General features: G+C 43.8%; 1 protein-coding gene across 1 annotated transcript; it reads left to right on the top strand.

Moving 5' to 3' along the window:
- Positions 1 to 1,933: 1,933 nt before the first annotated feature.
- On the top strand, positions 1,934 to 22,222 carry ube2j1 (ubiquitin-conjugating enzyme E2, J1). Its single transcript, XM_079290787.1, has 8 exons — positions 1,934 to 2,256; positions 11,210 to 11,283; positions 12,380 to 12,511; positions 13,039 to 13,123; positions 14,493 to 14,598; positions 16,883 to 17,012; positions 17,544 to 17,666; positions 19,101 to 22,222. Exons 1-8 carry the CDS (start codon positions 2,226 to 2,228, stop codon positions 19,371 to 19,373), a joined length of 954 nt encoding a protein of 317 aa, XP_079146913.1. The 5' UTR covers positions 1,934 to 2,225; the 3' UTR covers positions 19,374 to 22,222.
- The last annotated feature ends 2,672 nt before the right edge of the window (positions 22,223 to 24,894 follow it).

Raw genomic sequence — 24,894 nt, forward strand, 5'->3', positions numbered from 1 at the left:
CTTCAGATCAATTTTCCTTCTCTTCTTTGCTGCAGCGTCTCGTCTTTTTGTGTGAAGTCCTTTGGGTGATGTTTGTGTGCAGACTAGAAAAGTAGAAGTAATAAATATAAAGGAAGCCGTCGATGGCGACGCAGTTTGTGTTGTGATTTGTCAGCATTAATGTGACTTTAATTTGTCATAAACATTGGCGTCGACACACTGGATCCTGTGAATGTTTGAGGCATTGTCGTAAACCCAGCAGTCGAAGAAGTTGAGTTTATTTTCCAACAAGAGAGTTGAATAAAAAGACACCTGTCCTCTGTCTAACAGAGAACTCTCAGCTTTATAGTTTCAACCACATTTCATTCTGTTTTGCTCCTTCAATAACCTGCACATGGTGCATTTGCACATCCTTATACTCCAATGCTCCCTCAATGCTATCTATCTATCTATCTATCTATCTATCTATCTATCTATCTATCTATCTATCTATCTATCTATCTATCTATCTATCTATCTATCTATCTATCTATCTATCTATCTATCTATCTATCTATCTATCTATCTATCTATCTATCTATCTATCTATCTATCTATCTATCTATCTATCTATCTATCTATCTATCTATCCTTTGAATAAGTTTTGCATTAATGTTGAGGGGCAAAAAGAAAGCGAGAAACGTCAGGTATTCCTCCTGCCATATTCAAGTCTTTGGAATATTTTGAGGCGGCGAAGAGGAAGGCAGGATGGTGGCAGTTTGGTCTAAACATAAAGATGGATCAGCGGCGTCTCATGGTGGAGAGATTTCGAGTCTCTGTCAGAGTCACATGAAGCAGAGCGACTGTGACTGTCGACACTTTTGACTCAGTAAAAATGACATGCAGGGAACATTAAACAGAAGATGGGACCTGGAATATCTCATCTATTCCCCTCTTCACCCGACTGCACCTGCTCATGCACCCGCTTCCCTCAGCACCCAGGAATATAAAGTTTAAATGGACGAAAATATTATGCACAAGTGCACAAATGTGTGCAGAATATTTCTGAAATGTCAGCTGCTTTTGATCTGTAGCCGTGACCTGCATCATCAAAATGTGAACATAATCTATAAGAATCTGTTCCATGTGACATCTTCTTGAATCCGACAAACTTATCTAACAACGTGTCAGTCATGTGACTTTGAGGTTCTACAGTATAGAGGAGTCTGGTGTAAAGTAAACTAACTTTTAAAGTAGTTTTTCTCACATTCTAAAAATAACAAAAACACAAGTTAACAGAACGTAATCACCTTGTAATAAATCCCTGTTTACAGTTTTAAGTCAACAGGACTGACCCATTTCTATTGGTTTGTTGGCAAAGCATCTTTTTATTTTCTTTAAAAGTTAATCTAAGTACTGACAACTTGTCATATAAATTTACATTAGGCCGCTTAATGCATACCAGGCCATTGAAATGACTTTGTATTGACAGGAGGTTGAAATAAACATGATCACAACGTACCCTGCAGGGATGCACTAAATGTTCGATACCAATACAAGTTTCTTTCGTGTTTTTTTTCGTGTACTATTGAATCATATTTCGCACAATATTTCATTGTAGTTACACATATATATTTTTAAAATATTAGGTCCTTGAATTTTAATGTGCATTTGTGAATTCGTTTTTTCCAAAATAAAATACAGTATTTCAGTGCATGACATTTAGTGGTAGGCTTATCTAAATTCAACGGAGGTGACATTTCACAATAAAATGTTTAATTACTTATAAGATTAAAATATTTATGGTGATTTCTTTCTTTTGTCATAGAGAAAACAATCCTGTTATAATCATATTTTAAAAAGTAATTTTCAATAATACGCATGCGCTACCTCAGACCTCGGAAGAAAGAGAAGAAGAAGACAGACAATAGTCAGTCACTTCCTGTTTACGTTTCCATAAATGACGTCACGAGGATAACGCGGAAGCAAAACAGCTTCAAAACCGAAACAGCGGATAACTTGAGAAACAAGTCTTCAATAACCTTTGACACACGACTGTACACTGATATATTCGACTGCAGCTGCACACCGGAACATCGGGCACGGCGGACAACCTCCGGTTTCCGCTGTCCTGCTCATATTTGAGGACCGAAGGAAGCTAATAGCCGGGGCTTGCTAACGTGTAGCTAACGTTAAGTAGCGATACAGGTCGCCTGGAAGCTAAGTTAGCTAGCGAGTTAGCATCAGAAACAACAACATCTGTTAGTATGGAGAATAAATACAACCTCAAGAGTCCAGGTAAGCTCTCTTTTAAATGTTATGCAGCGCTCAGAGAAACCCACCAGTTCACTTTAATACTATAAAGCTACAATAACTACTTGTGGTAAGTTAAAATGAAATGACTAATTACATATATATATATTTCTTTTATTGGTTTATTTGATAAGGTACAGTGCACATTAATACAAACATTGCTGTTGGCAGATGTTTCAAAATAAACCTAAGATTACACTTGCATAGTTATGTAACATTGACCCTTTACAGAGCGTGCAGAAACAATGAAAGAAGTGAGAATAATATAAGTAGGATCATCATTCAGGAGACTCTTACTACGTTGTCAAATACTAACAAGACACATTCAACACACACAAAGTAAATCAAATAAACATCCATGTCAGAGGCACATAACATGAAAGCATGCAGAGTATGTTAAATATATAAATCAGTCAGACAGCTAAACAACAATAACAGACATGCAGGTAGATGAGGGTCGACCGTCAGAGGGATTTTATATGCATATATTAATTATATTGACTCTATTTCTGAGTGTTTGCTGTTTTGTTGGAGGTACTTTGTATTTGCTCTGAACAGAAACATCTGTATTCACTCACTATCTCTCTTCCTGGGCTGAAGCGCGTGGTGTTCAGCTATGCACACGTTGCGTCTGCGTGTGTAGCTACTGGTCATGGTCAATTATGAACAGTGTTTCACTGTTTATTTAAAATGTAGAAGTAAGATGACCTAGTTGTGATAGTGGTGATTTGCATGGCTATTTACTGGGCGATATACAGTTTATAGGTTATTTTCCTGCGCAACAAGTGAGTCACAGGCAGTATCGAAACTTCTCAAAGCAACATTGGCAGCAAAGAATCTTTGCGAAGCAGCTGTTGGTCATTGGTTATATTATTGGATGCTACTTGGCAACAACACCGTCAGGCTTGATTTCAATGCACTTCTGCTACTTTAGTGATTTTAATACATATGCGAGTGAGCACTGCAGTAGAGAGCATAATGATGTGGCATGTCAACACCCGTCTCAGGTTTCAGATCACTGTATGTTATGTGCTCAGGGGTTTCATCAACTCCAGTTACAGCATTATTCTCCTAAATGCCAGAGGACACACGAACAAACTGAACTGTGAAGAATAAACAAAAGACAACAAGTGTAACCCAGAGATGTGAACATAGACTGTAGGTGTAACCGTCAAAAAGCCATAAATCAACCTCCGCAATGCAGAGGAGGGATTGAAATCATCTGTGAACTCGTATCTCAAATTCATTTCTCTTTTTTGCCTTTGTTGGGCCTCCTTTTGGTCAATTTCTATGAATATACTTGAGGGCGTATCTTGCAAGTGTAAGTTTAAACCAGCCAGTCGGTCTGTGTGACAAACATAAATGGCACAGTTAAAGTGTGTGTGTGTGTGTGTGTGTGTGTGTGTGTGTGTGTTCTTGTGTGTTCTTGTGTGTGTGTGTGTGTGTGTGTTCGTTCAAGTGTCAGCAGGCACAAACATCTAGAAAAACAGTTACTGGTACCGTAGTGAAAGCAGTGAGTTCATGCCACGTATCACAAGTACTTCTTTGAGAGTCCTGTAGCTGCTGTTTGCTCTGCGGGTGTACACGTATATACACGTGTGCAAACACATGCAGGTGTGTGCATGATTTGTTTAGAGCCAGCGGGTTGGAACTGTTTCAGTTTTGATATTCACAGTTTCAGAAGTCACAGCGCTAATCTTACGGGTGTTTAATGCACATGTTGAATCTCCATAAAACAAGGCAAACTAATACAGTTAGTAAGTTAGTTAAACTATAATATTCAACAGTGGGGTAGTAACTTATGATCAGTTTCCTTCTTGATGAATTGATGAATGTGTATGTATGTATATATTTATTTGTGTGTATATGTATGTATATATACATATATACATACATATACACACAAATATATATATATATATATATATATATATATATATATATATATATATATATATATATATATATGCACAGTGCATCCAGCAGCTGGCAGGGAGCGTGGTGTTAAGAGGATGCTGTGCCGAGACCCGGATCTCCTCTTCCAGCTCAGCATCCCTCGCAAGTACAGTACGTTCATTCTGGAGGAATGTGCAGCATACGGCCGACGGACAGAGTCAGTGTAGAGTACCGCTTATGTAGCGAGGCAGCAAGTAATGCTGTGGAGGTCTGCGTAGTGGATAGGAGGAGGGTTGGCCACTGTTGAAATGCTCCAACTGATGATACCGTTTTAAGATAAAACTGTGTAATGTAATTACAGGGCTGCCTTCCTCTTAGTCGTTCAGTCTCCCTATGTAGATGGACTCAATCTAATCCAACAAACATACAAGTTTTAGTTCATTATACACCGACGAAAACGACCTTATGAATAGTCTATTCAATCTGGAGTTTTTGCAAAAATACAGAATCCTTGTGTGACCCTCTGAGAGACAGTCAAACCAGCTTCATTAGACATGCTAGAGCAAACCACAGGGAGAACATTGTCTTCAAAGCCGGACGATGCCGTAACGAGCGTCTGAGCCGCGGGTCGGCTTCCAATCGGAAGATCCGCGGTTCAATCCCCGGCTCCTCCAGTCCATGTCAAAGTGTCCTCGAGCAAGATACTGAACCCCAAATTGCTCCCAAATTGCTCCCGAAACTAGAAAGGCACCTTAAAATTGCCATTGACAAAAAGGCATGTGTCTCAATGATTGTTCAATCGAGGGCTGCACAGCATGATTCCTAACTGTCAGTTGATGAGACCAACGGCGCGGTGAAGGAAGCCCTCCTGTGATGGTGTGAAAGTACACATTCATATTGTGCTCACACTCGCTTGATTAATATTCAGCTATCAAAGGCACATTTATTCAAAAATGATTCCGGTATTATCATAACCGATTTTTGCCCAAAATCTTCTCAAAGTTCTGACAATGGATCGGCTCTGTAGACGGGCTGATGTGGGAGTTCGGATATCGTCCTCTTAGATTCGGTTTTGACACCAGGATGTCTTTTCCGTGACCCGAGGAGTCCCTCGGGAGTGTGAGTCCTGCCATCCCATGAGAAGACTCTTTAAAGTGGCTCATCTTTCATTCTGAAGTGCCTGTCCAGCCTTGATAGCCTATCACACCTCCGCAGGGCACTGATGGATTCTCCAAGTGGAAAATCATGACTTACTGGTGGCCTCGAAGATGGAGAGAATCTTTTAACCTGAATAGCTTTCAGCTGCAGCTCTCTCGGTCCATCGGTCCACCCTAAAAGTGTATTTCTGTCTGACCCATGCCACCAGTATTTTCAACAATGTTGGGATTTGTAAAACTTTCTTAGGTAAGAAAAAAACAAGTATTTACAGTATTCAGACCATAGATGTGTATATAAATTGGACGTGGTCGTTGTGACGTCACCCATTGGTTTATCGACTGCGTTTTTTGAAGCCTTGAGTTCGGCATTTTGGCCATCGCCTGATGAAAGAGTTCGTCGCACATGATGTGTTCAAGCATCGTTGGAACGATGAAAATCGGACCATAATGTCTGTTTTTACAGCGTCTGGTTGTGATAAACCGTCTAGTTTTGCCGATTATTGAAAGAAAAAATACTTTTCAATCCCGTCGACGGGTTTTGGGGTTCAGAGGGTTAAAGGCACTTCAGCATTGCTTCTCTGTTTAGATCCAGAGGTTCCTGCCTGATTAGATAAACAGCATGTGTGTATACAGTATGTGGAGATAGATAACTGGAAAAGGAGGATGGTACAAAAGTTTGTATTTTCTGCACAGTCTGTCCTCCCACAGTCGCTCTGGGATTGAGGCCAAGGCCTGCTGGGCAGTAGTTGAGACCACTGCTCCCTGTGCTGTCAGGACAACTCAGGCCACACATCAGGTGTATTGTCGCCTCGGGCACCGGGCATGTACCATACACCGAGGTTGAGCTTACAATACATACAGACAGGCACAACCCACAGTTATTCACCGCACCGTACTGTATGCTCCCGGAGCCCTGTTCCTAAAAGTAGGACCAGCGCTGAATGATTCATCGTTTTCTTTTATATCGGCATGACAATTCTCAGAGTGGGACTGTCAAACTGCGAGAGCCGCAATTTAATAATTCATGGTTCACGATGTTTAAACAACCTGTAGGAAGCAGAAGTTTTAGTTGGAAACGTAAGTAGAGACTGTTGGTGGTTCAGTCACTCAGCTGTAGGTGGTTATAAGCTGGAGTGCAGTAGCGGTTGGATGGGTTTCTGGTTTTGCCAGTTCGTTCCGGTGTACAGACTCAAACCAGTTTATTTTATGCAAATTTGTCATTATGACACATTCTTGCAATTACAGAGCAGCCTGCATCAGCTAACTGCAGACGGCTTCACAGCGCTAAGTCCAACTATTACAGAGAACCTTTGGATTATTGCAGAAATGTGTTCTGTGGCAAACAAATGCTGATGAAACTTACACGTTTTGTTCAGCAAGATAATCCTCACAAATGAACACAAAACCCTGTATTGCTTGACTTAAATCCTTCCCTTGAATGCAGAGTTGGTTTTTTATCCGGCGCATCCACTCCACACACGTTTCTCGGACGCTTTGTAGGATTTTCCGGCATACCCCCGAGCTGCTGCTGGTCTCTCTCGTATGGTAATTTCTCTGAATGCCAGAGGAGGGAAACAAATGTTGTGCACTGCAGGTTAAACATTAACTCAGTAAACATACGGCTGTATTCTAAGATGGCGACGGCCGTTGTCGCCGAACTCGAGGCTTCAAAACGTCCACAAACCAACGGGTGACATCACGGTGACTACGTCCTCTTCTTACATAAAGTCTGTGGACAGACCTCGACTCATCTCCTCACTTTATCAATGAAGTTAATAGAAGACGCTGTCGCCTCACTCATGAAACTTGTGGCCTTTGCTTTATCAATTAGCGCCTCTTGTTATTTTTGCCTTAAACTTGATTCTTAATCTCACATGAAATGTAAAACGCTGCAGGAAAAACCCTTCGTACAATACACCACTTACAGGTTTGCCTCAAGTGTAGATGACAGGAAGCTGGCGAACAATGTGGTGAAATCTGCTGTTAAACGTGTGAGCACATCATATCAACGCTGTAAGCTCATCACCTTAAAAGCTCTGAGTCGGGACCTCCAGGATTTGGCGATGACGGAGCTCGTGCTGTCTGTGATGCTTCGCTTAAAGAGATAGTTCACCTCAAAATCACATTTGCCTTCTTACCTCTACTGTTATTTATCAATCTAAATTGTTTTGGTGTGAGTGGCCCAGTTTTGGAGATATCGGCTGTAGAGATAATGGGACTATATTATCTTGTGGTGCTCAAAACTCGAAAAAGATGCATTTAATTTCCAGAAATCTTGACCCAGGTCACTCTGGGTGATCCGCAGACCTTGTTGAGAGCAGTTTTCATTTAAGAATAGTCTTGTTTATACAACTGCTGATGAACCTTTCACTGAATTTGCACACATCTCCTCCAGAGCTTTGCATTGACGTCACGTTCACAATAACAGACATCAGACCAGCGTATCAATCGGCATTTTCAAAGTCGTCCCTCCTGGGGTCCACGACAGCGGATTGACATTTCTCTCTCCATCAACAACAGCTCTGCAGCTTCCGCCGAAGGTTAAAAACTAAGTTCAAGAGATCCCTCACGTCACCTTCTCCCAGCTGATTCCTCCTTATCTCCTCAGTTTCATTCTAATTGCGGCCTCTTCCGCTCCCCTCGGTCGGTGTTTTCCGTGCACCGCTCCCTTACGTCTGTCTTGCATAACAAGTGTGCGCTCTCGGGAACATCTTGAGGACGCGTTGTTCTGATCCTTGCACCCTTGGATACCAGCCACTTGTGCTTTTTTGGTGTTGTAGAAAGAAGATACTGGTGTGTTTGTGGCAAACTTTAAAGGTGCCCGTCTCCTTATCAACGTTCAGGGTTCGTCTGCACACAGCAGGCGATGTCCAACCTTCAGAGAATTTCCGTTTCCTTTTATCTCTCGTTTTTCTTCAGCGTGAGAAACAACTCGACGCATCGGAGAGCCTGAGCTCGACAATCAAAAGTGAAGCTTTTTTGGGGGGAGAGTTTTGTCAGTTTCTTCTTTGTTGTTTTATTTCATCATAGCAAGTTTTCAAAACGGTGTGAACATCCTTACGTGAGACTGTGGAATAGTTCTGGCTCTTCTTTAATTTGATAAGTACCAAAGAAAATGGCGACGGTTAGTTATATTGACAACAAACAGTCGTAAAGTGCTGTTGCAGCTCGCTAGGAAGCATCCGCTCTGTAGAACAAGTGGGCGTAGCCGCTGTGATGTCACCTGTTGGTTTGTGGACTCCGGTTTCACAGCCACAGGTTTGGCATCTTGGTCGTCCCCATCTTGTTTTTTGCAACAGTGGACATAATTGGACTGCGAAGTTGTGACACCTTGGTAGAGACGCCGCATACGACTCTGGTAGAGACCTGTCAATCACTATGTAGCCCCGCCCTTGACTCTAAATGGACCATAATGTACTAAATGAACATCATGCTGTGTTGAAGAAGAAGGGGGGGGGCCGTTAAGCTGTTGAAGCTTAACGGTTTCACAAAAACTCAACAGATTGTCATTGAAGAAGGTGGAATTTTGAGAGTGAGGATGAAACGAGAAGATGTAATCAAACCAACAGCTCGTGTTGGAAGAAGTACTCAGTGTTTCTACTTCATGTAGTGCAAAAAGCTACTTCCTTTCTCAGAGCTGCGATGTGAAAACCGTATCTTTGTAGATAACAGCACACTTGTAATGCACTGCAGCAGGATTTATGTTTTGTTTTTGTTTGTACTGAGGTGACTCTCACAGATGCTGGTACTTTCTAAAAAATAAAAGGAAGTTAATTAAGTATTAATGGATAAGAAGTGAGGGAATCATAAGGATTATAATTTAATTAAATGTATTTATTTAATAGGGAAACCAAAGAACATGTATATATAAATTATTATTGCTGCATTAATGTGTTTGTCACTTAAATGTTGCAGTTAGGAGTAAGTTGTTCACTTTTGATCGTACACTGCTACGTGAGAATTTCTTCTCACGTAGTCTTCACTCGCCCCTCGTCTAACTAGTTTAAAGCTCGAGTACGACTGCAAGTGCTGCATGAGGAGAAGGGAAATACGCATGTCTTCTGTGTGTGTGTGTGTGTGTGTGTGTGTGAGATTACTGTGGTTGGTTCTCATCTTCTCAGAATCCAGAGAGAACACGTGCCCTGAAAAGCCGCGTGGTGTCGGTCCATCATCTCTCCGCTCATCCTTGCAGCTTCCACATCCTCTAAGCTTCGCCTTCATCACTGTTATTTTCTCCCAGCCATCACGCCGCTGCCCTTCGTCTTCCCCTCCCGTGTTTCATTTCACAGTATGCATTCACAGCTCCGACACCCGAGCCGGTCCGCACTTGATTGGATTCCAAACCAATTTTGCCTCCATGAATACCTCTTAGTTCTGCTTTTTTTCCCATCTTCAGCCCCGTCTCGTCTCCGTCTTGCAGCTCCAGCAGTAGCGACGAGCATAAGAGCGCAGAATTGACCTTGCGTTCCGACACCTCAGAAAGACTTTATTGAACTTGCGATGATCACTTTGTTCACGCGAGGCTGAGACTGTGGCACCAGACGCTGTTGACTCACGAGCTTGTGCTGAAGCACGATGGGATGTGTGACCTAAAGCTTCGCCCCAAACGGACTCTAATGTGGCCTCACTGCAAGGACTTGGTTAGTCAGCATTACATCAAGGAGCGTCTCTGTGATGAACCACCATCACCACCATCACCATCTTCACCAGCTGGACTTGTGGAACCACCCTTCCCAGAGTGATGCGGTTGTTTGTGCTCAGATTAACTCAGCGGGCCTGAGTGTGTTGTGGGCCGGGTCGTGACACGAGGGGTTAATGCCAGCAGATGTTTCTCTGCCGCCTCATTTTCAGAGTGTGTGCGTGTCGCCGCCGCACATAAACTCACATAAAATGTCGCCACGGGTAGAGATTGACCTCTTTAACACAACTTCAAAAAAGAAATGAAATAAAGACTTGTTTGCTCTCTTTCTGCCGTAAGTTACAAGTTCACGAAATGTACTTACACCATCAACGGATTCTACTCATCCTGGGACAACAACCGACAATTAGTTTTATTGATTAATCTCACCTTTACTTTCTTTACTGATCCATTAATCATTCGGTTAATTTCCTATCATAAAAGTATAAAGTATTTACATTTGAGAAGCTGGAAGCAGTGAATTTTTGCATTTCTGCTGAAAATGTGGCTTAAAGTTACCGTGAAGAACTTTTAACTGGTTATGAAACCGTCCCAATTTAATACCGATGCCTCTATATGACCTACATCAGTAATCTAGACCACCAGCTGTCAGACCCTGCTGCAGTAGAATGAGAGGTTTTCCGGCGTTTGGAAACACTACCACTTTAGTCCACAGGGACCGCCAAAAACAATACTGAATAAAAGTTCCTCGTAGTAGCTTTAAATGCTCGGTTCTCAGCTCCTCCACAAGCCTCCTCTGTCCTCACTCCTCATCACCTTCGAGGTGCATTTAAGGAACTAGAAGATCTTCCATGATGGCGGAGGGGGAGCGCACAAAATATAACTTCGGTGTCTTCTTGGACAGTTGCTGTGGCTGTCTGAATGAGTGCGACAGTCGGTGTGATTTATTAGCGGAGACTTGCCAGCACATGGAGCTCTGCATGCTCCTCTCATCTGTCCGTCTGAGTTAACGTCCTGTTACCCAGAGGAGCGACGCATTTACAGCCTTCTGCATCTGGAAATCGGAAGATGTTGGCCTGTAAAAAAAACCCTGCCGTTGTTGACATTTGGGTGTAATTGTCGGGTTTCACACACAACACATCGTGGTGGACACTGAACACGTACGCTGTAATGATCATGAATTAGACTCGTTTGTACCTTTTAAAGAGACTAACCTCTGTGTTCTTCGTTTCCACTGAACAACCAGCGGTGAAGAGGCTGATGAAAGAGGCTGCTGAGCTGAGGGATCCCACGGAGCACTACCACGCCCAGCCGCTGGAAGTAAGTCCACCGCTGTCCTGGAGTAACTCTTTACTGGATTACTTTAGCTGCCGATCACCAACATCCTGCATAGTCTAGCTCAAGGGGGAGCCAAAGGTCTCTAAACTACATTTGCACATATATGACTAAAATCACAATACCACACTTACGTGTGTTAATATACTATTTAAGAAAATACATTTGCTCTGACCTCGGTAAGAAATAGTAGCTGTCATCCTGGTCATACCTGGTATTTATGCACATTATGAACATTTCCAATCACTCATGGGTTAGATTCTTTTAAATAGAAGTAGACCAACTCATTTAACGCACTGCATCACTTAATTCTAATTGAGTATTTTGTTCATGAATTTGTAATTTCTGGTTTCTATCAGTAATAATAACGTATTCACCAAAATAATCAAATGTGGGAACGTGGTGACAAATGTAACGCCACATTCAGTTTTACCTCCAAATAAAGTGCTTTAATTAATCTGACAGCATTCCTACTGTGTAAGTGTCCTTGAGCACAATACCGAACCCCAAGTTGCTCCTGAAATTGAATGTTACTTTATGTTTTTAGTGTAACATAAATTGACCAAATGAACCCTATTTGCATCGCAATGTAACTCTGTGTCACGAGTTAAACGTGAACAAACAAAAGCATGCATACTTCCAGAAGCTTCTAGCGAGAACCAGGTCATTCTTGTGAATCTATGTAGTCTGTTAAAATGAGGCTGGAGTGGCGTTGCCGGGCGACTAAGGAGAGCGCGACTCCTCGGGTGAATGTGTCATGAAAACTCGAGGTGAAGTTTTTGTTTCGTTACTCTCGTCGTGTTCGGAGGCCTCAGGGCATCACGTGACGACGGCCCGCGAGAGTTTCCTGTGAGTCAGGTTTGATTTCATGCAGCCTGAGCAGATATAGAGAGCGGACAGTGTTGCTCGGAGAACAACCTACTGCTCAACGTCGGTAAAACCAAGGAGCCGATTGTTGATTTTAGGGAAATTGAGGCAACATCGAGGGACTATCTCATGCCATAAATTAACCGTATCCCGATTCAGACTGACGTGAGAAGTGGCAGGTTTGTTGTCTCCTGACATTTCTCTGTTTCTGCAGGATAACCTCTTTGAGTGGCACTTCTCCGTTCGCGGGCCCCCAGACTCTGATTTCGACGGCGGGGTTTACCACGGCAGGATCGTGCTTCCCCCGGAGTACCCCATGAAGCCCCCCAGCATCATCCTCCTCACGGTAAGACGCCGCCGCCTCTCAAATCACATCCGATTATTCTCCCGCCGAAGCCCGACGGCGCAAGACGTCAAATGGGATGAGCGAGGAGCGTTAAAATGGACGGCATGTCGTTTAACCCTCAGCCAGTTCTGGTTGCAGCGCACGTAGTGACAGAAGTCAGACCGAAGCCGGGGCTGTCATCACGCTGTCAGAGGGAACGGCTCTGGTTTTGTGAGAATACGAGGCGCTCTTATTGTATTCAGACAGCTGTCTGACATCTGCACTAATGACAGGCTGATAAAAGCTGGTGTGCTCTCAATTGCTTTGACAGACACTTTTTCATTGTGTCCAGCTACGTTTCTTTCTCTCAGTTTTTGCATTCGTCGTTTCAAAGATTCACTCACTTTTTGCACCGTAGCAGCCGGCAGTTCCTCGTTCCGCACTGTGCCAAGCTTCCGCGTCTTGTCGGCTTGTCGTCGCAATGTTTTAGTCATTCGTCTCCGCCCACATACTCACCTCCACTTTCTTCGCTTTGCTTTTCCTCCTAGCCGAATGGAAGATTCGAAGTTGGCAAGAAGATTTGTCTGAGCATCTCTGGCCACCATCCGGAGACCTGGCAGCCCTCTTGGAGCAGTAAGTTTCCTCAACGTAGAGTCACGAGTTCTCCACCTGTCGCTCTAGTTACCTCTTTCCCCAACTGCAAGTCTGACGAGTCCACACAAGTATGAATCTTGAGTCTTGTTCTTTGTAGAGCTGGAAAATGTTATTAGTTGTCAGTACATGCAAAATGATTTCAACGGCAATCATCAACTCGTTCTACTCTCTGCAGCACAAATACAAGAATTAACATCAGACGAATGGCGGCTAAGAGTTTTAGTGGGCACCGCGCTGGTATTTATTAAACGGGGGAAGTTAAATAAATATAATTTAAAGGTACGGCCGGTCTGCAGTTGAGGTAAACACAGACCCCACTCTCAGATGACTGAAGTACCTCACTTCTAACCGGAGAGTTGAAGATGCTGCCGTCTTTAGTTGGACTGAGAAACCTCCAGACTTCAGGCCCTCCGCCTCACATGACCGGCCAAACCTTTTGGACAACATGGACCAGCTGTGTCCTTATGTTGAAAATATGTCCATTCCTTTTGCCGACTTCTGCTTTCACGACGCAGCATTTATTCAGAGGAACTCGGTGGGAGACACGGGGCTTCTTCCTCAAAGCCTTTTAGTTTCCTCTCATAACGAACAAACAAAAGGTTTAAATCAATAACAGAATCCAATTTCAGTAAAGCGTTGATCTTCTTACCAACACGCTGCGGCTCACATGGCTGTCCGTGCCTCAGAGATCCGACTCCCCCGGCTGCGTTGTGTAGAAGCCGTGTCTCATGATTGTAGGAGTGACGCAGTAAGCCTGGCTGGGTAACTGCACGTTGCAGCTCTTATGACATTCATTTGTGAAGTTTATCTTGCTGAACAATTTATGACTCTGTATGTGTAAAACAGTATGTTTTTTTCTGTTTACACCGCGGAACAATTCAAATAAATGGACAAGAATATTAGTGTGCATGTACTGCTGTCATTGTTTGGTAGTTATTATAACACCCGATGTGGAAACCCTTTTAAAGTAGGCTGATCTTTCAAAGACAGTCGGACATAATCGGTTTCCAGATGCTTCATCCGGCGCATCGGATGGACTGAAGCACAGACCAAACACAGCCAGTCACAACAGAGACACAAACCAACCGTTTGACCCCGACCGCATTGCCAGCCGGAGGATGTCCTCGATCAGGCCGCGGGTAACTTCAGGCTAACGCTGGGAAATGAAAGCATCATTCCCACTTACGTAACACGGGGCACCGGGCGTGACGACATGTTGCAGCCTTGCCGTGTCATTGAACCGTCTCTGCTTTTATCCCAGGAATGTTGAAGAACCTGCTCTGATTTGAGTGTTTCTCGTCTCCTCTTGTGTTGTTCTTTGTCCTCCTCTCGTCCGTGTCTCTTCCAGTCCGAACCGCCCTGATAGCCATCATCGGATTCATGCCGACAAAAGGAGAGGGAGCCATAGGATCTCTTGATTATACTCCAGAAGAGAGGAGGGCCCTGGCCAAAAAGTAAGATTTGGTAGATGACAATCTTTCCAATCCCTCTGCAGGGTGTGTGTTTATGTGTGTGTGTGCTGTACAGCCTGATAATGAGGTGAACAGCGCTGATATGATCTCGCATGCTGGATTAGCAGCCCCACCGGTGGAGGCTGTGATCAGTGCCGACATTACATGCACGATGCCGTTTGGGCGGCATTAACGCGCCAAACTCCACGTGAGCATGTAATGTAATCAGCACCTGAGCCCCCGAGGACGTGCATCCCCTCCATTACCCCCTCCGATAACTCCTCAGGCACAAGAGGGGAAACAAGTCCTGGTACCGCAAGATGACAAAGTCATTATCGGCAAAATGCCCGGCCTCTGGAGGGGGCATGAGTGGGCACGCCGCTCCTCATTTCACACCGAGGAAACGGTACAAACGCCCGAGAAGGAGAGGATGCAGCTGGAGTCCATCTCCCATGAGCAGATGTGACGGGGGTCTCGATCACCCGGCTGTTTCATTAGCACATGGAGATGAAATAGAGGCGCGTTGCTATAAATACATGGATGCTTATGTCCCCGATGGAAAACCTTTTGTTATTTAAGGCTGAGGCACTTTTTTTTGTTTTTGTGGTTGTTTCTGTGCCCGTGGCGATTGTGAGAGCTGTCAGTCAGAAAACGGGGTTCTCTGACACTTTGAAAGTTTGTGACTGACAAGTAAGCCGCCAAAGACACAGGCGGCCCCGTGGAGGAAGCTTCAGGAAGGAATATGACAAACGTCAGTCATTTCTGTCACCCGTGTGCTCATTTGATGAACGGGACACGAGCTGTCGTTGCATATATCGTGATGTTAGTAAAGGAATGTACAGTGTGAGGATATAGTGGCCCAGCTGATGGTTTGAGTTCAATCAAGTCATAGAAGTTTATACTCTTGGTTCACTCTTCGGAGCTGGAGGTTGGCCGCCTGGTACAAATCCTCAGATCCATCACACATGAAGTAAATATGAGGCTCGAGGGATGTCCCATTCACAGACCGACTTCCTGGCATTTGGTCCAGCAAGATTAGAGTAAAACAACCACGTAACTCTGATCGGCGCATTCACTCATATGAGCACAAATACACTCGAGGAATCGTGACGGAGATTCATCTCAGATTTCACAAACCAGATCTCCAGTTTTTGTCTTTAAGCTCAGATGTGTTCTTGATGGATCGGCACTTCTGCCTTAACGGGATCAAACGGTTGTTCATGTGTGCAACCGTCAGCCGAGCACGTCTTCACGGCCTCCGCTTTTGGGAACGTGGACGCCGTGATGACTGGAGGCGTCAGAGCACATTCACAAAGTGTGCGCTGCCTAATAATAAGCCCAGCTTCTTCTTCTTCCCCAGCTACATCCTAACTTCACTTGAATAGAATCCAATCTTCTGTTTGACTCCAGAGGAAGACACTGATTTGGACCATTTAGTACCATAATGTATCCAAATTTATCCTCGCCACCTTTTAGCCTGAGGGGCGCCACGGTGGGGATGTGGCCTTCCTCAGCGTGATTCATCCCTCCTCTTCACAGCTGTAACATCAGCCCATTAGCTGATGAAAGAGGCGACTAGCTTTTTCTAAGACAAATCCACAGAAACCGCTTTCATCTGTGGCAACTTCATGTGTTCTCTTTCTTGACATCACTGCACTCAGCGTCTGTGTTGATCCTCCACTTAGCGATGTTGGCGGCGCACTCAGCGGTCTGAAGCATTAGCTTTACGTGCCACAGGTGGGGAAGGTTAAAATCAAACGTGTGAGGCAGCCGACTATACAAAGAGACACACAAACACACCCATGATTACACACAGATTTTGAGGCTGGGGTTTCTGCCAGGTAGAAATATGGGCAGCTCAATCTAATCTTTACAGCTTCATAACCAAGGTGCCAAATTACCATTGGCCGAGCGTCAAATGATGGTACGTTTCTCTTTGGCAGATAGATCAGTGTGCCGCCCGGCACACAGGCTGCTAACTCTGTGAAGTTTCACTTTTAAGTGTCTGACTAATTCAGTTCTTTGTCTGCTTTCTCTTTCTTTGTGTTGATGACGGCATATTAACTAAAATTATTTGTGTAAACAACGTCCTCGATTCAACTCTAACCAGAAACCTTTGATGCATGTTGTCTCTCTCTCTCTCTCGCTCTCTTGCTCTCGCTCCCTCCCCATAACATAAGTTAGTAATTTATGTGGGCTACACAACCAGGTCTACAGGTCTGTTGTGCCGGCAGGATGCACTAAATATGAGAGCATCGTGACATGACCTCTCATGTACCATGTGCAGGTCCCAGGACTTCTGCTGCGATGCGTGCGGCTGCTCCATGCACTCTGCCCTCATGGACCCGACCCCCAACAGCAACCCCAGCGCAGAGGACCACAAGGCCAAAGAGCTGGCCCAGCAGATCAACTTCAAGGTACAACACAAGTACAATAAACTAATAACTGTGGTTTAAGTGAGAATACTAAAGGTCTGTGGCCTTATTTAGCTCAACAGCCGAGAGACGGCAGGCCTTTCTTTGAAACGGGTTTATAATCCCCATGTCTTACAAGACACCCGATCATATTCTCTCTTTGGCTTGACCGCCAGCTGGATTCTTGCGATATCACGAAATCAAGCGAGAATCGCAGCAACAAGATATCACGCAAAACTCCGTCTTGTCAGGCTTCAAGTAACGCCATTGTGTCCCGCAAGCCAGAGCACGGACCAATCAGCATCCTGGGAGGAGCTACTGGCAGCTAGGGGCGGGGCTGGGGTTGTTCTTAATAACAATGGCAGCTCCTGAAGAGGTTAGCGTAGCTGCTGATCTGTAGCATCAGTCATTTCAAACCTGGAGAACATTTCTTTATTAAAAGAAGAAGAGCAAAGAACAACACGGGAGTTTTCTTGATCAGATGAGATGTTGTGAGGTCCGTGTTGTTGTTGAGTTCCCTGTGTGTTCATGCAGGAAGAGTCCAGTTTATCCAGACAGGCCAGCGAGAGCGGAGGTGCAGAAAGCGAACCTCCCACACTCACCGAGGGAGACGCCTCCACACCTGCAGGCCAGGACGAGTCTGAAGGGCCTGAGCAGGTGAGTGTTAAACTGCCACTCTGGGGTCCCACAGCACTTAACCCGCCTGCAGCCAGCCCGTCAACGACAAATCTAACTTCACTGGAAACCTTTTCACAAAGATATGGCAGCAATATATACACATATAGACCGATTATAGAGAGAAAACATCACCGACTTGATGAAAAATATACCACTGAATACAGTGATACACAAATATGCAACACAGTTGAAACTAAGGGTTTTTTAGGCTTCCTTTTTTAATTGGTGGCACGCTTCATCCCTCGCCGACGTCCCACCGAGCTCATTTTGAACATGCACAGAAGGACGGAATGCGTGCATGCTGACTCTGCAGCAGCGGCCGCTTGAAGCCTGTGCTTCTGTGGCTTCTTTTCCGATGATGTGCACGAGCTTTGTCGCCTAAGAGGATTGTTGTTGTTTTTTGGCGCCAGCTGCTCCACACAGAACCAGTCTGAAGGAGCAGAGAGGACTTCGATTATTGTCTCTGGGGTTTGGATGAGCTGACGAGGGGACACGTCAATAAATAGGACTCGCCAGCCATCTGCCGCTGAAGTTGGAGGGACGAGAGTCGAAACTCGTCCGGGTGCACGGTGTCCCACAGTGCCTTGCTGCTGTTCCCCGAGTACAGAGGGATAACTGTGTCTCTAATCGGGTGAAATGTGTGATCTCTGTGCCCGTTGGTTAGTCGTCCCCCTCGTTCTATCGGCACTGGGCACGTTTGATGAGCGTCGTAACTCCAACATTAAGGTTTTAATGTGCTCATCCAGGAAGCTGACGTATTATTCCTGTGAAGCTGCATAAAAGAAAAAGCATCCCAGCTGTGTTTTTAATTCAGTCAAACTCACGAGTTCATTATTCTCATCTCCATATGTTTTACACTTCCGTTGTAGGACAATGGAACGAGTGTCAATTGATGAGTGATTTGAGTGTATCGCTCATAAACCAGCAGTCGTGTCCAAGCTGTCGGCTGCGCTGCTGATCATCACATCATCATTATTTGACGAGGACACTGTCTGACAGAATCAACATTAATACAGTTTACTGGCGACGGCCGAGCTGTGTGATCGGCTGGTTGACATTAGAAATGAGGGATCACAGTAGTTCTCTTTGTGTGTTGCACCAAATTTTGTGAGCCACCGGATTTAATTCAGAATTTCGTCCATCGAACGGGTTCATCGTAGTATTTCACATACTTTCAGTGGTGGAAAGTCAAAAGTACTGATTGTAATGTGAGGTCCTTTACTTGAGTCATGCTACTTTCTTCTCCACTACATTTCAGAATAAAATATTGTACTAAATACTCCACTAACGGCTCTAGCTACTACCTAAACCACTTGGAATTCATACAAAGAGCTTAATGATGTTTTTCTGATGAATTAATCCGGATACAGTGAGCCTGATCGACTAGTCGAGTAACTGTTTCCTTCTCCACAGGCGGAGGCATCTCCGTCCACGGGAGCAGAGGAGCCCCCCCGGGCCCCCGCCGGCACCGGCCGCCCTCTGAGCCCGCGGCAGCGCCGCGCCCAGCAGCACAGCCAGCAGGGCCGGCAGAGCCGGCCGGTCTCCGCCGCGGCTCCTCGCCAGCCTCGGGACGAGGGCCACGCGGGCTCCGTGGTCCTCATCGTGCTGCTCACACTGGCCCTGGCCGCGCTCATCTTCCGCAGGGTCTACCTGGCCAACGAGTACAAGTTCGACTACGAGCTGTGACCGCTCACCTGGCCGGCCCTCCCCCCTACTCCTTACCCTCTAGTAACCCCCCCCCACACACACACACACACACACCCGAACAGAACTATGGCCGGCCGATGTGGAACCAGAGCCGAGGCGGTGGCCGACGCTGACTTTGTGCCCTCTCTGCTCATCGGCAGAGGGAAACTTTTATTCCTGCAGAGGAGCCGCTCCACCCACCACAACACCTGCAGGGTGTCTTTTAATTTGTCAGTTTTACTCTCCAGCGTGTCATGCTTTTGTTTTTAAACAGGGAAGCTGTTTGTGATCAGTTCAGCAGCCACACACACACACACACACACACCACATGTACCCTTCCATGTAATTGTTCCATCCTAGGGCTGCCGCTTGCTCCCATTATTTAATTAAAAGTGTAATATAATATGTCAACACGATTATATGGGATTTAAATTCAATTAATGGCTTGTGGAAGCATCTGCACGGAGTGTATGTGCTGTAATGACTTCTTCTTTACACGCTTTAACTTCCTGTTTGGTCACATCGGTCACACCACACAGGGCTCTATTTTAACGGTGCATCCAGCTGTTTCGTTCATACGGGTGTGGTTGGTATGAATGTAAAGTCTGAATCCTCCTGCGTCTCCAGGGATAATTAATCAACATTAATTGCCAAGTGGGTCATCAACCTTGCTGCCCCTGTACAAATTGTTTTATTATTTAGTGGTAAAGAAACAACAAAGATGAAAGTTGATTGTCGTGTTTATTCTTTAATTGTCTAGTTTCACCCACATCCTCACACGCTACACAACTAAACTTCCAGGGTAACTGAAATGCTCGCCTGCACTTCAGCTCATGAACTTTGTCTTTACCCGCCGACATTTTCTCACGTGCCGTTGGTTCTGTGCGCGTGCAACTCAACAGAGCTGAGAAGGGAGTGAGATGACTCACGCGTAGCGTCTGAGAATGCAACAATGCCACGGTCGAACACGTGAGTTACTAGATTCATGTACCGCGGGCAATCCTTCCTGATGAGCCCTGCTCTCACCTCGTAAACAGAATAAAAGATGGAATGCCACTGTTTGTCAAAGATTGGAGAGGAGGAGCGACGAGTCCTCTGTGTTTTAATAAGCGCTGGCTGTCGGCCGGAGATTAAAACATTTCCATCCGGCTACTTTATTATTTTTCATAGCGAGTTGCTTCACGCTCTTTTGATGTCGGGTACCTTGCATCAAATTGAGCGAAACCTAATTCATGAAAGTGAAGGCTAAACTGTTTTGTGCTTCTGAGTTCTGCAGAGTGAAACAGACTAAGTGTCTTAAAGCTGCATTCTCCCTAATGTCCAGCAGGGGGCGACGCCTCTGTTTGTATAGAAGTCTATGAGAAAATGACTACTTCTCTCTTGATGTATTACCTCAGTAAACATGCGTTACGATGTTTAGTCGACTCCTTTAGCCACTTGTTAGCAACCGCCTTCCTTAAGGCACATTAAAGTATCTTATATCGTAGAACAAAACATTAGAACCTCTTAAGCTTGTGTTAACCGCAGACCTGATCTCAGGCATCGAATCAAGAACACGTTCAAAAATCACATTGATGTCGAGACGAGGGAACCGGAGGTTTTAGGACTCGTTCCTGCTGCACTCTATCGTGCTCTTTAAAGGTGGTCACAGGACATGACGTAACAAATTCAACTTTTTGCATTTTAGGCATTCTTAGCGGCAGTAAACGTGTGTGTACGCTCCACAACGAGCACGACTCAGTGTCTGATTCTGCTTCTGATTTTTATACTTAATTTGAATCAGAAAGTCATTTTTCTATGGTCACTGTGATGCCGTTCATTTATATCCTTCCTCCCCTGCTGTCTCATGGCATTCACTGTGCATTCATCTCTCGTTTGGCTTTCATTCTCTGAAGATGTATGCATCATTTTATCCCCCCTGCTCGTGATATAATAATATATATATCATTATACAGCATATTATTTTATAATTTATATATTATACTGAATTCCCTGTGTGGGTGACACAAATAAGATGTCCTGACGTGTTTGATACCTTAATTGTTTAGCATTAAATCATACTGGGATGTTTGCTGAAATTGATTGGATGTGGCACAGCCCTACAGAGAACATGTTCCACCAGCTCCACTGCATATGACCATCTGATACTAGCCCAGAGTTCAGCATATTCATCTAGCAAACTATACCTACCCTGGAGTGTTACAATAGCGAGTATTATTTTATTCAATGTGTCCATCCAGGCAAATTGGTGGATCCAAATGTTGTAACAAAAAAACATATATGATATAATTTCTTTGTAAGCATCCAAAATAGTGTTATGTGTATGGGTATTTTCTATTGTATGGGTATGGTTAAGTCACAGTATAGCATCAACATTCATATTGGCATTCTGTGTTACAGCCGATCAAAGTCCAATTTTAGCCAGACCTCAGTAAAACCAGCAGATGTCAGCAGAATACTACATAGCATATTACACTCGAACAGTAGGCCTACAGGGTTCAGAGGGAGTTCACTCCTGTGACCCGTCAGAGAGAACTTCCTGTTCACATATTATATATACATATATATATATTCACCATGTGTTGAGCTTAAGCTAATGGTTGTATTGGTAACACACATACAGTTTGTTTGTTTTTCATGTTGCTGTCTCCATCAGTGGATCGGTACTCTGTATCGGCGAGTTCAGGTATCGGGAAGGAAAAAATGGTATATTACCATCTCTAGGCTCGTTGTTTGCAGTTAGTTGAGCTGCTTCCACGGTCAAAATATGAAATACTGCTGGTACACTTTAACTAGGACTGTTTGCACCGAAGTGGCATTAAAATCAATGAATGCAGCTTTAAAACACACAGACGTGACATCGATATCAAACTCCTCGTTCACAGACGCGAAGCAAAAAGGTGTATTTCTGAAAACGTTAAACCTATTCCTCCAAATGAGTTGTGTACTTAGACCTTTTATGACTTTTGCATGTTAATTAGCGTCAAAGATACATGAAAATGTATTTTGATACAATATACAAAATACCCCTCAAATAAATGTATCAAAATAAAATACAAAATACTGGTGCCAGAAAATGTAACAAAATACAATAAATGTATTTTGTATTTAAAATATAGGAAATCGTTTTTTCTGGATTTTCCGTTTTCTCACAATTTGGTATAGCAGAGCATTCAGGTTTGGGTTATATAATGTACACAAAGCTCTGGTGAACCCCACAAAAAGGAAGAACAGTCACAGACATGTTGTCCACCTGGCCAACTGTAGAATGTATGAAATAATAAAACTAAGAATACTTTCACAATATGCCTTTTAAATAAAATAAATTGGATATTTAATGTTTTTTTAACAAATGGACATCTACTGTCATAGCCTGGCTAACTGTGAACTATATTATCTGCCAGTAATTGATATGGCATTATGACATTCACATTGAGAAGATACAGCATAACTTGTAATTCAGTGCAAGATTAGATGGTCAGAAGTCTCTTGATAAGGTTATCATGAACATACAAGGTCCCAATCTCCCTCTTCCTATAGCTAGCTACTCCACTGATAAGTTAACTTGCTAAACACTGGCTATGCACTAGCCTAGACAGCATGCTAGCGTCATTAGCATGTTAGCATAAATCGCTAGCTTGATATTATAACCATCACCTTGTATATAGACAGCATCCTAGCGTCATTAGCATGTTAGCATAAATCGCTAACATGCTAATGGCTATAAACTGCATTATATTCATGTCAATGGCCCTAAATATTTGATGTTTTTGGTTATTACTCTTATTAGATTTGTACTCATAGATGTGTCAAGGTGACTGAAACAGATATTCTCAGTTCAACCCTGTAAATGAGGGTGACATTACGTCAGTAACGCAGATGTTAATGTCTACTGAGCAACGATTTAAAAGAAAGAAATGTTGACCAAAACCCCTAATTCTGTGTCACGCTCAGTTCAAATCTGATCCTTTTCCTTCCTGTTCAAATCCAACCAAACTACCCAAAGCCGTCGGCTTTGCATACGCAGGGATTTGTAAACTATTTATGTCATCTTTCTGTTTTGTTGGGGGGTACTTCATTTCAAAGAAATGTGTGTGTAAATGTTTATTAATTCATCCCAGACACAACATATTACAAGACACAGCAGACGTCAGAGGATCTGCCGGTGGGTATAAACCATAGCCAGACATATTAGCACATGAGTCAGTGAGTTACCCTAAAGCAGCAGATGCATTAATGAACAACAAGGACTAGACCGCAGGATCAGTTGCCTTGCTGCAGTGCTGTTTTTTTATTTTTTAAGTAGTGGTAGCATAGGCAAATCTGACGTGATTTGTTTATTTAGGGATTAGATGTGTCCAGAGTGCACTCTAAAATCTGGATGAGAGACAGATGTGCGTCATGCAGGAAGATTGTGTCCGATACATTATTCTTGGATTTTATTAATGTTTTCAGTACAGCTGCTTCTTGCTGTCATTAGAAACCAGTGGGGAGCTTGACAGCATTGTGGCCTCAAATCCTTAAATTCTATGTCTAATATGTTGGATCTTCAAAAAGCTGTAAATCAAGACTCGTTTGAATGTGTGAAAGAAAGTCTTTATTTATGAAATTACATTCTGAACATTTTTTTCTGAAGATGAAGTGGAAGTGATGTCGGTTTGGAAGCTGACAGATCTGCTGTCGTGCTTCTTCTTGTTTGTTTTTTTTGCATTGAGATGCCATCTGACTAGCTGTTATGAGAGTTTCATTCCAAAATGAGATGCACCTTTAAAATACATTAAAAATAAATAAATTCACATTTAGTTTTGGCAAATGATTGCTGCCATGAAGCTAAAGCGCATTGTCGGTCACTGAAAAGATTACTCAGCAGGTCCCGACCTCGGTTTCAAAGGAGTGGTTTGACATATTGTGAAACACTCTGTTTTTGCTGAAAGTTAAGATGATCCATACGGCTCTCATATCTGTGCAATAAGTATGGAGCTAGAGCCAAAAGTTGGTTAGCCTAGCTCAGTTAGCCTAGCTCGTAGTTAGCAGTTAGCCTAGCTCGGCATAAACATGTTGCTCATAGTTTAGCTTAGCCTTCATGTGTGGACGAAGTATTACATTGTTAAAGTTAATACAGTTAGCGGTTGGCTAATTAGCAAGCTACACTTGTTACAGAAAAGTATCCCCAACAGCTGACTGGTTGCCAGTGAGAGCACTGAGGCTAACTGTCCCTCTGCCTCACTCCTGACCACTAGCAGAATACTTTTTCAGAAGAGCTTTGCGCAAGCTTTGTGGACTAGAGAGCTACCTAGATAGCTCTGGAGATGGACTAGCTAGCTAGCTAATTTGCCAGCTCTAGATATGGACAAGCTAGTTAGCTAACTAGCCAGCTCTAGAGATGGACAAGCTAGTTAGCTAACTAGCCAGTTCTGGAGATGGACACGCTAGCTAGCCAACTAGCCAACTCTTGAGATGGACAAGCTAGCTAGCTAACTATCTGGTCTTATTCGAAAATATTAACATTCCCAAGTATTGA

This window comes from Melanostigma gelatinosum (assembly GCF_949748355.1).
Source record: "Melanostigma gelatinosum genome assembly, chromosome: 19".
NCBI lineage: Eukaryota > Metazoa > Chordata > Actinopteri > Perciformes > Zoarcidae > Melanostigma > Melanostigma gelatinosum.

Bases quoted from the DNA above. Each gene is read 5' to 3' on its own strand.
- ube2j1 (XM_079290787.1), top strand. From the start codon at position 2,226: ATGGAGAATAAATACAACCTCAAGAGTCCAG. The intron at 13,124-14,492 runs GTAAGTTTCCTC...TGTCTCTTCCAG, and splicing joins CTGGCAGCCCTCTTGGAGCA to TCCGAACCGCCCTGATAGCC. The intron at 14,599-16,882 runs GTAAGATTTGGT...TACCATGTGCAG, and splicing joins AGGAGGGCCCTGGCCAAAAA to GTCCCAGGACTTCTGCTGCG.